Source organism: Oncorhynchus nerka, linkage group LG22, assembly GCF_034236695.1.
Source record: "Oncorhynchus nerka isolate Pitt River linkage group LG22, Oner_Uvic_2.0, whole genome shotgun sequence".
NCBI lineage: Eukaryota > Metazoa > Chordata > Actinopteri > Salmoniformes > Salmonidae > Oncorhynchus > Oncorhynchus nerka.
The window spans coordinates 78,678,942-78,692,099 of record NC_088417.1 but is presented as its reverse complement, the minus strand read 5'-3'; the positions used below and the strand labels follow the sequence as shown (position 1 = coordinate 78,692,099).

Genomic DNA, 13,158 nt, shown 5'->3' with positions numbered 1-13,158 from the left:
GGTAAAAAACTGGCATAAGGCCTCTCCACTTTACTGTTACTGTAACTTAAAGCAGTAAATCTGAGTCATCCATTCCCACAGACAAGAGAATTGCGCAGGGGAAATATAGATGATTACCTAATTCATGGAAAGAGCAATCAGGATAGAAATGCTTGAGTATGACTCAATCAGCAGGTCCTACTGTGGGACCACAGGGAATTACATAGAGTGGGCTAGAAGCAGAGGAGGCTACAGTGTGGTCTTTCTGGGTTAATTGTGTCGACCCTTTATGGTACTGAATTAGCACTGTGGTGACTGGGGCGGTTGATTTTAATGTAGGTAGCTAGCCTTTACAGACAGCCCTGTACAGCTGCCGGGACACTGGTTTCATTCCACTCTGATGGAGAGAGGAGAGAGAAGCTCCAGCTAATAACAGCAACCTGTCCCATCTCTCATGGAATGCAATTGTGTAGTTCAATCAGTGATTGGACTTCCAGCAGCTCAGCATTTGTCTCCTGCTCTGCTCTCGCTGATTATGCAGAGATGTACTTACAGTTAAACAGTACGAACACATTAGAATCTTTCTGGAGGAATCTGTGTGTGGGTGGCTGATGGACAGGTTCTTTCTCTCCATCACAATCTTGCGCTCTGAGGAGGACAAAGAGAAGTATTTTGGCTGCCGCTCGTAGCTGTAGTTTTGACTGCTATCCACCCCCCCCACTACACATACACACACAGAGAGCCACACCTGTGCTAGGCTCCACAGCGTCTCTTTCCCTTTGACAGCACACAGCTGCTCTGTTAATGAACCACAAGGGTTCATGAGTGAGGTTAATTAAGCAGCGTGTCATCACATTCCCATAAAGAATAGGCTTTTGGGTGGCTCTCCCTCTTCCTCTTCTTCTTCCATTTTCCTTCTTCACTTCAACCTTGTATTAGGATGTATTGACTGGTGAAATGCTAGAGAAGTAAGGTATTAACCTAACAAGTGAACAAAGATTGAACCACAAAAGAATTCCAGGTGGACACTGTCATTTGAAGACATTTTAATAATAAATAATGTGGTAAAAATGACAATATTTTTTTTCATCCCCGTTTATAACATACTCAGTAATGACATAACATGGCTGACATAACATGGCTGACATAACATGGCTGACATAACATGGCTGACATCATGAACATAGTTGCAATTCTTTAAAACATGGCAAACTCCAAACAAATGTCAGGTGTCCTCAGCGAACAATGTTTTACACATTTTGTAGATGTACCAAAAGCTTGGCCTAGATGTAGCCATAAAGAACCTAAACCCAACATGCTGTTCCATTGCCAAGCAGCATGATTTAAAGTCCCAGTCTTTTGTCACCAGTTGTCCTCTTTCTGTAATAGAGTCCTTCTTTAGGGTACGTATTAATGTCACTTTCCCCTGTCCTCTGTCTTGCTGGGAAACAATGGTGGATGTGTCACTGTGTACTGGTTGCTCATGGAGAAAACGCTATCCATCATCAGGCATGGAGAAATCCATTTTCCAGGATGTATCCATCAACGTTCCCTACTAATGGGACATTCTCACCCTTCCCTATTGGTACAATGTATCCGTCAGCTTGTCTACTGTCTCTCTCACTTCCTCATAAGTGCAATTTTAGACATGAGAGTATAGTCCGATTAACACAGTAGTTTGTGTCATAATAAAGTTTGAGTCCAAATGAACACTGTGGTTTGAATGAAACCTAAACTAGACAGGAGAGTTAAGTTCCCATCCCAACCCCTAACAGAAACAGAATATTAAGACACATAACACTGGTTCAATCGTGTATATAGACAACGATTAACAAGATCATTTGTATCATTGTTCCTCTTGTATGACGGAAGGTCATAGATAACAATAGTTTAAAATAAAGTTAAGTGATTGTGCTTTTGAAACCAAAGTAGAACAAATAATGCACATCGACAAGACCAACATCAATAACAAAACAATAACAGTGCATTACAAAAATACATTAAAAACAAATGTAAAATTCCCATTGTAGCAATTTTTGTGGCAGTAAAATTAACAAACAATTTACAAGATGGATAGTGATGTCCAAATATTAATTACAGGGGCAACAGACATGTAGCACATCAGGTGGTCCAAGACAAGGTATCTGTATACACTGACAACAGCCATCTAATGTGCATGTACTTTCATTGAGGCTGTGACTACTTTCATCGAGGCGAATGGAAGCCAGTTCTCTAGCAACAAGTCAAGTAAACAATGATCTAATGGTGCTTCATACCAGTGAGTTAACAGGCTCAAACGCGAATGCACCTTTTTTCTCACTTTCTTTTTTCCTGGAAGATGGACATCTAATGAGAAATTGTAATAAGAAAAACAAATATTCAATATTGTTCTGTTTTTTTTGTTGTGTATGATATGAAAAGTAATTTACATAATAGTCACTGAATTGTGATGTCAGATCCCCTTTCCTTTTCTTCTCCCATGATCCTCAGCTCTCCAGAAGCTGTAGACTCAAGACACAAGTTTATAATATAACCCCTTGAATAATGGCCATAAAAATAAGATCATAGACATACTAGATTTTCAACTCATGGAAACTAGTAAATGGACACTTTTATGAGTATCTTGTTCTCACCTCTAGCTCCTCTTCCTGGGTCTGGAAGCCTGTGATGCTGGGCAGTGTGTCTGTGGGGTTCCTGCGGGCCCCATCTCTCCTCCGTCCACCTGAGCCCCGGGAGGACATGGAGCTGGAGGAGCTCTGAGCCTGGCTCTGGCACTGCACCGAGGGGAAGGAGGGCCTGCTGTACGGGGGGATGTCCTCAGAACCTGAGACAGAGAGAGATGGTGGTTGGTTAAACACATTCTACTTAGTTTGTGCTGGATAAACTCCATTGTGATGAATCATCTAGTTTTCAAGGGGATTTATTTTGACATGTAGGAACCACATACAAGCATAATGTTATAAAGCTCATATATGTACTTTGTTCCAACACACAAACCACATTGGAAGTACACTACATTGCAGTAAGTACCTGGTGGCTGACGGGCTTTGCTGCTCCCCTTGCCTCCCTGTGGAGTCCTGTTCTTGTCCTGGCCCTCCCGTCTCTCTACAGAGCCCTCTCTGGTCTTCTGGCCTCCTGCACTCCCTCTCCGGCCCCGACCCTCCCCAGAGCCAATCCTCGGGAGCGTAGCACCTCTCACCTCATAGCCACACCGCGACATGTGACTAGGGGACTTCAAGGGCATGCATGAGTCTGAGGAGAGAAGAACACAGACATGGAAATTGGAACTTTATTCACCAAGGCCATTCACCAAGTACTGTATAGCTAGAGAAGTCAATGTGAGAGCTGTTTCATGCAGTGACCCATATCTCAGACCCAGTCCCTTACCGTCTGTGAAGTCGTTCCTCTTCAGGTGACCTTGGTGGCCAACCTGGGCCTGGTGCTGCTTGTGCCTCTTGGGCGGTCTCTTCTGCATCACTGCAGAGCTCATGTTGCTGTCTGTGGACAGTGGGCTGCTGGGACGCTGGTGCCTTCGCCCTGAGGTAACAGAAAAACAGTCAGTCCATGAAAGTTTTATCTAAGAAGGCATATCTATGCATTTTATTTCTGATATTTTCCCCTGATCCAGTTTCCTGCCCCTCTCTCCTCCTCACTTGCTGGTCCTGTGTCCTCCGGGAACCTGGCCATACGTAGGCCTGCTGTGTAGTCTCCAGTGTTGGCCACAGCCTGGGCGAAGTCTGCGTCTGTGAAGAAGGATCCGTCTGAGGAGCTGACGGCGCTGGAGCGTCCTGATGAGCCGTTGTCCTCCTCGGAGGCCGAGCCCCAGCCGTTAATCATGGAGCCCGTCACGGAACTCTCCAGATCCCCCGTGCTGGAGGCCGGCGTCTGCTCCAGCCCCCGGAGGTGCAGCCTGCGTGGGGAACGGGGGTGCTGGTTGTGGCGCAGTTGCTGGTGGGGCTGGTGGTTATTTTGGTGCTGGTGGTAGTGACTCTGGGCCATGTCTGCATCCATCTCATCCCCTGCCTCTTCTTCATCCTCCTCCCCCTCTTCCTCCTGGCCGTCAGTATCCAGTTCCAGGGGGCTGGAGATGTATCCGTAGGTGTGTGGGGGGGAGAGGGGGAGCGGGGAAGGAGGGGGGCTGGCCACGTGTTGTCTAAGAAGGGAAAAGGGAAAGGATCAAAGCATTGATTAATACAAATGCCTGACGGTTGTAGCTGGGATGAGTGAGATGCAGTGTGAGTTGGGCTCATAGTCACCTGTGGTGGTCTGTTCCATTGTGTAGGCCGTTGTGCTGGTCTCCCTGGGGGGAGGGGGTGAGAGTTGCCGTAGACTGGTGACTGTAGGAAAGACCCTCAGGGGATGAGGCTGCCCCTCTGACAGGGGGGGTGGGACATCTATCCATCCCCTCCTCCGCCTCCTCCTCCTCCATCTCATCCGGATGCAGGTACATCCGTGAGGGAAGCATTGGGCATAGGGCATCTGGGTTAAAGCTTTTTTCCATGGGCAGGGTATATTCGTCACAGCTCCGACTTGGTGGTGGGTTGGCAGGGGAAGGGGGCAGAGGTTCACCCCGGGTCACTGTGTTCGTTTTGGGCAGTTTGGGGGTGCGAGTTCCCTTCTTATGACTTTGGCTCCCTGCAGAGGCAATCGAACAAACTCTTAGAACATACTGCAGAACAAATACTTATTTGTCCTATTTGCTATGATCTGGGTAATCAGTGTCTCACCAGAGGTGCTGTTGCTGCCCCTGTCAGAGCTGTGGAGGGAGCCTCCTGTGTTGTGTTCGTGGGCCTGGTTGTACGGGACGGTGCCTTGCAGAGGCCCATCTCCTCTATAGTGGTCTGAAGACACAGCAGATACAGAGAGAAAGAGACAGAGTTAAACAGATATGTAGACTACACATAGTAACACAATCTGAAGTAACTTCCCAGAAACCCTCCCTCGCACCACTGCTACGCTATGTCCAATCCTCTCACCTTTATTGAGCCTGTTGCTCTGCTCCATGATGTTGTACTGCATATGTGCTTTCTGCAGCTGGGACGGGGGCTGGTTCCAACAGCGTATATCAGCGGCCCCTGCAGCTCCAGCCTTGTTAAGGATGCTAGACTGGATGAGCTGGGTGGTGGCATAGGGGGTGGGCTCGTAGGGGGTGGGCGGCCCTACCCCTGGGCCCATATAGCACAGGCTGGGGTTGTTGAAGGTCTTGAGCTCATTGAGTTTGTTGGAGAGGTCCACGTCGCTGTACACGGCCTGTTCAGACCCCAATAGACCCCCCTGCTGGTTCTCCAACTGGCTGCCATAGTTGGCGATGCAGTCAGCTGAGGAGAGGAGACCACATGGGGTTAGGGTTAGAGACACTTTACCTATTCATTAACCCTTCATTAACCCTTCACACAGGAAGTCACATAACACCATTACTTATCATGTTGAAGCCATGTTTCATTTCCATGATAACCCTCATTGCTTATTTGATTTGCATTATATCTCCATACTTTAAGTTCCATTGCTGGGGCCTGACCACTATCACCCCAGAGGAGGTCTGTAGCTTTAACGGTACTGACCTGGGCGGCTGTAGGTGGTCATGTTGCTGTCGCTGGTGCCGTTTCCAGTGTTGCAGCAGTTGATGCTGCAGTCTTTGTGGTTGGCACAGGCGTTGGGCCAGGAGTCTGGCAGCCACGGCTGGTTCACACTCTCACCCATGTTCAGCAGCCCGGGTCTGAACCAGAAGCATGCAACCAGAACCATTATCACACAGAACAAACAGGGTTTCAGTCAGGGATGGGCATGGGAGTTTTTGTCCTCTGTCATTTTTCAGACAGGGGGAGACCTCCCTCTGGTGGTTCAAGTAGGGAATACACTGCTGTTGTTTTTACTACTTTCCTTCCTGCATTTCTGAACACCATCATAAGTGCCCTATATAGACAGTGGGGAAATCATATCCAGTCAAGTGTACACGTAAAAGCACACCCCTTACCTCCCAGCACTGCAGACCGACTCTCCTCCTCTCTGATAGTTCACTGATTTAAAGAAAGAGAACAAATGTGAGAAACACAAGAAAGCAACCTGCACGACAAATGAAAGAGGGAATCCACAGGTTGGTGTGACCTGTCTGTCACTCTGTACTCATACAGCTGTCCTTAGGAGTCTGACTCATCATATCTGATAGACACATCCTGTCATGAGTCACACACTGCACGCAAACACACACGCACGCACACGCATATCAACACACACCTGGGGCACTTGGCATTGAGAGGTGTACATGTAGAAAAACTAAATCAGTGTCAGAGTGTTAAACATGATATCTTGACCCTGAGGCACACTTCACAATGACTGATAACCCTTCAGTTCAGACACATCCTCTTCACTGGAGGGTGAGTCATTTCAACCACATGATTAGATACACTTTACTACTTCTATGGTTACTGTGTGAAGGACAAGTGGGAACATGGGACTGTGTTTATGCTTTGTATGGCACTAACTGCCTCTCTACTTGTCACAAAGCACAGTGACTCAGCAGCACTCTAAACTGTCTTCACCACAACCACAGGACAGGCCAACTGGTGGCCATGTTGTGTGTCATTGTCTATGCCTGGTCTAAGAGGGTGGGATAGGGATGGGCTAATGACCTCTTTAGGAGCTGTCTGCCCCCTGATTCACCTTATGTCAGATGATCCCTTTGTGTAGCCCTGAACGCACCTCCCTCCGTGAGATTTTTAATGTTACATAATTGGTTTGTGGATGTGAGGCCACCAAAGATAAACACTAGCTCCATTAGCTGTTTGTGTATTGGAACAGATTGTTTGTGAGTGCTGGGAGGAACTGAGAACATAGAACTGTGTTTGTGTACAGGCATCTCTGAATCATAGGGGCTTCAAGGTCAGAACACATACCGGTAAATAACAAATAGATGTTTACAGCTGAACACATTCCTTCATACATACCTGTAGGAGTGAAGGTGAAAGATGGAACTGCAGGAACAAACCCAACCCAAACAGAGGAGGAGCAAATAAAAAGAAAAGGAGGTGGGAGAGAAAGAGAGAAGAAGGTTAAAAAGCCCCACAAAAACTGGCAGACATATTGACGCATGCACGCACACTCAAACACACACACACAGAGTCAGATGAGGCTCCCTGTCCTCCATCAATCAGGAACATGTGGCCTTATGGGTAATGGAGGTCACCTGTGGTCAGATGGAAGGAGATAACAGAGATAGCAGAACACGTGTCATATTACCTGGGTGACAGGCTTGTCCCTACTCTAACTGTGCCTCATCGGGGAGAGGCGGCGGGCAGCGCCCTGGAAATGAGCCCTAAATGTCAGCTTTTGAATGTCAGCGTATTCTGGGATGTGCCGGCTCATCGTCACTACCCTTTGAGGTCTTCGAGTTAGGAGAGAAGACCAAACCCGTTTTATTTCATTTCATGAGATATGGTTATCAGGCTCCTTACTTTGAGGATAAAAGCAGCTGACACTAGGCAAGTCACATTATTGGGCTACTGGAGAAAAACACACCTTAATGTAAAAGCATTGGTTTCATGCATGTTAACATTAGAAGCCTCCTCCCTAAGTTTATTTTATTCACTGCTTTAGCACACTCCGCAAACCCGGATGTCCTAGCCATGTCTGAAACTTGGCTTAAAGTTCCACCAAAAATCCTGAAATTTCCATCCCTAACTATAATATTTTCCGACAAGATAGAACTGCCAAAGGGGAGGAAGTTGCAATCTACTGCAGAGATAGCCTGCAGAGTTCTGTAATACTATCCAGGTCTGTTCCCAAACAATTCGAGATTCTATTTTTTTAAATCCACCATCCAAGTCTCTCACCGTTGCCGCTTGCTATAGACCCCCCTCAACCCCCATCTGTGCCCTGGACACCATATGTGAATTGATCGTCCCCCATCTATCTTCAGAGTTTGTACTGTTAGGTGACCTAAACTGGGACATGCTTAACACCCCGGCCATCCTACAATCTAATCTAGATGCCCTCAATCTTACACACATTATTAAGGAACCTACCAGGTACAACCAAAATCAGTAACCATGGGCACCCTGTAAGATATCATCCTGACCAACTTACCCTCTAAATACACCTCTGCTGTCTTCAAACAGGATCTCAGCAATCACTGCCTCAATGCGTGCGTAAAGGGTCCGCAGTCAAACGACCACCCCTCATCACTGTCAAACGCTCCCTAAAACACTTCAGCGAGCAGGCCTTTCTAATCGACCTGGCCCGGGTATTCTGGAAGGATATTGACCTCATCCTGTCAGTAGAGGATGCCTGGTTGCTCTTCAAAAGTGCTTTCCTCTCCATCTTAAATAAGCATGCCCCATTTAAAAAATGTAGAACTAAGAACAGATATAGCCCTTGGTTCACCCCAGACTTGCCTGCCCTTGATTAGCACAAAAACATCCTGTGGCATTCTGCATTAGCATCGAATAGCCCCCGCAATATGCAACTTTTTAGGGAAGTCAGGCACCAATATACTCAATCAGTTAGAAAAGCTAAGGCTAGCTATTTCAAACATAAATTTGCATCCCTGTAGCACTAATTCCCCCCCAAATTTTGCCACTGTAAAGTCCATGGAGAATAAGAGCAACTTCCTCCAAGCTGGCCACTGCACCGAGGATAGAAAGCACTGTCACCACCGATAAATCTACGATAATCAATCATTTCAATAAGCATTTTTCCACAGCTGGCCATGCTTTCCACCTAGCTACCCCTACCCCGGCCAACATCTCAGCACCCCCTGCAGCAACCTGCCCAAACCCCAACCCCCCTGCTTCTCCTTCACCCAAATCCAGACAGCTGATGTTCTGAAAGAAATGTGAAAACTGGATCCCTACAATTCAGCCGGTCTAGACAATCTGGACACTCTCTTTCTAAAATGATCCTCCAAAATTGTTGCAACCCCTATTACTAGCCTGTTCAACCTCTCTTTCGTATCGTCTGAGATCCACAAAGATTGAAAAGCTGCCGCGGTTATCCCTATCTTTAAAGCGGGAGACACTCTAGACCCAAACTGCTTTAGACCTATATCCATCCTGCCCTTCTAAAATCTTAGAATGCCAAGTTAACAAACAGATCACCGACCATTTCGAATACCACCGTACCTTCTCCACTATGCAATCTGGTTTCCGAGCTGGTAATGGGTGCACCTCAGCCATGCTCAAGGTCCTAAACAATATCATAACCGCCATCGATAAAAGACAGTGCTGTGCAGCCGTCTTCAACGACCTGGCCAAGGCTTTGTTTGACTCTATCCATCACTACATTCTTATCGGCAGACTCAACAGCCTTGGTTTCTCAAATGACTGCCTCGCCTGGTTCACCAACTACTTCTCTGATAGAGCTCAGTGTGTCAAATCGGTGGGCCTGTTGTCCGGACCTCTAGCAGTCTCTATGGGGGTCCACAGGGTTCAATTCTCAGGCCGACTATTTTCTCTGTATATATCAATGACGTCGCTCTTGCTGCTGGTGATTCTTTGATCCACCTCTATGCAGACTACCCCATTCTCTAAACATCTGGCCCTTCTTTGGACACTGTGCTAACAAGCCTCCAAACAAGGTCAACACCATACAACACTCCTTCCGTGTCCTCCAACTGCTTTTAAATGCTAGTAAAACTAATTCCATGCTCTTCAGCCGATTGCTGCCAGCACCCATCCGCCCGAATGGCATCACTACTCTGTAAGGTTCTGACCTAGAATATGTGGACAACTACAAATACCTAGGTGTCTCATTAGACTGTAAACTCTCCTTCCAGACTCGCGTTAAGCATCTCCAATCCAAAATTAAATCTAGAATCAGCTTCCTATTTCCCAACAAAGCCTTATCTCTCATGCCGCCAAAGATACCCTCGTAAAACTGACTATCCTACCGATCCTTGACTTCGGCGATGTCATTTACAAAATGGCCCCCAACACTATACTCAGCAAACTGGATGTAGTCTATCACAGTCCCATCCGTTTTATCACCAAAGCCCCATATATCACCCACCACTGTGACCTGTATGCTCTTGTTGGCTGGCCTGGAGACAGTGGATTTGGCGATGGATATACAGTGGGGCAAAAAAGTATTTAGTCAGCCACCAATTGTGCCACCAAAAGTTCTCCCACTTAAAAAGATGAGAGGCCTGTAATTTTCATCATAGGTACACTTCAACTATGACAGACAAAATGAGAAAAAGAATCCAGAAAATCACATTGTAGGATTTTGAATGAATTTATTGCAAATGATGGTGGATTTGGTCACCTACAAACAAGCAAGATGTCTGGCTCTCACAGACCTGTAACTTCTTCTTTAAGAGGCTCCTCTGTCCTCCACTCGTTACCTGTATTAATGGCACCTGTTTGAACGTGTTATCAGTATAAAAGACACCTGTCCACAACCTCAAACAGTCACACTCCAAACTCCACTATGGCCAAGACCAAAGAGCTGTCAAAGGACACCAGAAACAAAATTGTAGACCTGCACCAGGCTGGGAAGACTGAATCTGCAATAGGTAAGCAGCTTGGTTTGAAGAAATCAACTGTGGGAGCAATTATTAGGAAATGGAAGACATACAAGACCACTGATAATCTCCCTCGATCTGGGGCTACACGCAAGATCTCACCTCGTGGGGTCAAAATGATCACAAGAACGGTGAGCAAAAATCCCAGAACCACACAGGGGTACCTAGTGAATGACCTGCAGAGAGCTGGGACCAAAGTAACAAAGCCTACCATCAGTAACACACTGCGCCGCCAGGAACTCAAATCCTGCAGTGCCAGACGTGTCCCCCTGCTTAAGCCAGTACATGTCCAGGCCCGTCTGAAGTTTGCTAGAGAGCATTTGGATGATCCAGAAGAAGATTGGGAGAATGTCATATGGTCAGATGAAACCAAAATATAACTTTTTGGTAAAAACTCAACTCGTCGTGTTTGCAGGACAAAGAATGCTGAGTTGCATCCAAAGAACACCATACCTACTGTGAAGCATGGGGGTGGAAACATCATGCTTTGTGGGGCTGTTTTTCTGCAAAGGGACCAGGACGACTGATCCGTGTAAAGGAAAGAATGAATGGGGCCATGTATCGTGAGATTTTGACTGAAAACCTCCTTCCATCAGCAAGGGCATTGAAGATTAAACGTGGCTGGGTCTTTCAGCATGACAATGATCCCAAACACACCGCCCGGGCAACAAAGGAGTGGCTTCGTAAGAAGCATTTCAAGGTCCTGGAGTGGCCTAGCCAGTCTCCAGATCTCAACCCCATAGAAAATCTTTGGAGGGAGTTGAAAGTCCGTGTTGCCCAGCAACAGCCCCAAAACATCACTGCTCTAGAGGAGATCTGCATGGATGAATGGGCAAAAATACCAGCAACAGTGTGTTGAAACCTTGTGAAGACTTACAGAAAACGTTTGATCTCTGTCATTGCCAACAAAGGGTATATAACAAAGTATTGAGATAAACTTTTGTTATTGACCAAATACTTATTTTCCACCATAATTTGCAAATAAATTCAAAAAAATCGTACAATGTGATTTTCTGGATTTTTCTTCTCATTTTGTCTGTCATAGTTGAAGTGTACCTATGATGAAAATTACAGGCCTCTCTCATCTTTTTAAGTGGGAGAACTTGCACAATTGGTGGCTGACTAAATACCTTTTTGCCCCACTGTATATCCATCGCCAAATCCACTGTCTCCAGGTCATCTGTAAGTCTTTGCTAGGTAAAGCTACGCCTTATCTCAGCTCACTGGTCACCATTGCAACATCCACCCATAGCACGCGCTCCAGCAGGTATACTGCACATGTCATCCCCAAAGCCAATACTTCCTTTGGCCGCCTTTCCTTCCAGTTCTCTGCTGCCAATGACTGGAATGAATTGCAAAAATCTCTGAAGCTGGAGTCTTATATCTCCCTCACTAACTTTAAGCGTAATCTGTCAGAGCAGCTTACCGATCACTGTACCTGTACACAGCCAATCAGTAAATAGCACACCCGACTACCTCATCCCCATATTATTACTTACCCTCTTGCTCTTTTGCACCCCATTATCTCTACTTGCACAACATCATCTGCACATCTATCACTCCAGTATTAATGCTAAATTGTAATTATTTTCACCTATTTATTGCCTACCTCCCTACTCTTCTTTATTTGCACACACTGTACATATATTTTTCTATTTTTCTTTTATTTTGTGTTATTGACTGTACTTTTGTTTATGTGTAACTCTGTGTTGTTGTTTTTGTCGCACTGTTTTGCTTTATCTTGGCCAGGTCGCAGTTGTAACTGAAGACTTGTTCTCAACTGGCCTACCTGGTTAAATAAAGGTGAAATAAAAATTCATTAAAAAAAATGTGATTGAAGTGAATAAATGCAATTACCCTGGTGACACAGAGGACAGTTTCCCATCTCTAACATGTGTGTCAGAGGGCTTAGGTTGCCAGTGTTCAGCTGAATGATCATAACACTAACCTAATGTCCTCCCTCTATCCACCTCCCCACATCTAATTACTATCACCATCCCAGTCTCTTCTCATCTCCCTCCAATCTCTACTCAACAAAGTATTAGCTGGGTGTGATCAACATTTGATACTCTACTTACTTAATAAATTATCCTATTCTCCCTAAGCCTAACACTAAACTTACAAAATGTCCCCAGTTGATCAAATTTTTGTTTGTTTACTTTTCTTGATCCCCACAAGTATAGTTAAACATGTCCACTGATATATACACCCAAAGCCACATCCACTATGGACCTTTGCGTATGCCGGCGTAGCTGCTGCTCAGGCCACTCCTCTTCTTGTGGTGGCGGTAGAGCCACACACTGAACACCATGAGGACCACCCAGCAGGTAGCACCGATGCCCGCGATGAACGCCGGCTGTTTGACCACGTCTGAGATCTGAGACAATGTGTCCTGGTCCTCACGACTGTCCATCATCTGACCTGTAGAGTCTGGGGGAGGAAGAGGAGGAGAGGAGATTGACACGAAGGACGTGTATATAGTATACTCCATCATAGAAAATTGACAGGGAAGAATTGAGGCGGATCCTGAAGGACAAACATAAATCCTTCAAAACATTAAAGTTCAACTGATGGGCAGGAGTCTGAGATGGAAGACAACATTACAGAGTGGAGACAGGAGAGTCAGCTGAAAGGAGATATCTCTAAATACATCTGGTCACCTA

At 46.0% G+C, this 13,158-nt stretch overlaps 1 protein-coding gene across 1 annotated transcript in view; it reads right to left on the bottom strand.

The window, feature by feature from the left end:
• Positions 1–1,007: 1,007 nt before the first annotated feature.
• The window catches only part of LOC115105785 (roundabout homolog 1-like), a 188,467-nt gene continuing 176,316 nt past the window's right edge, over positions 1,008–13,158 (bottom strand). Inside the window, exons 18-29 of the mRNA XM_029628166.2 lie at positions 12,728–12,925; positions 6,924–6,950; positions 5,954–5,996; positions 5,541–5,695; positions 4,956–5,297; positions 4,707–4,820; positions 4,236–4,614; positions 3,633–4,132; positions 3,367–3,516; positions 3,010–3,231; positions 2,613–2,803; positions 1,008–2,480 (exon numbers count right to left, since the gene is read on the bottom strand). Coding sequence (XP_029484026.2) covers positions 2,466–2,480; positions 2,613–2,803; positions 3,010–3,231; positions 3,367–3,516; positions 3,633–4,132; positions 4,236–4,614; positions 4,707–4,820; positions 4,956–5,297; positions 5,541–5,695; positions 5,954–5,996; positions 6,924–6,950; positions 12,728–12,925 — 2,336 coding nt within the window. The 3' untranslated portion in view covers positions 1,008–2,465. The remainder of the gene's footprint in view (positions 2,481–2,612; positions 2,804–3,009; positions 3,232–3,366; positions 3,517–3,632; positions 4,133–4,235; positions 4,615–4,706; positions 4,821–4,955; positions 5,298–5,540; positions 5,696–5,953; positions 5,997–6,923; positions 6,951–12,727; positions 12,926–13,158) is intronic.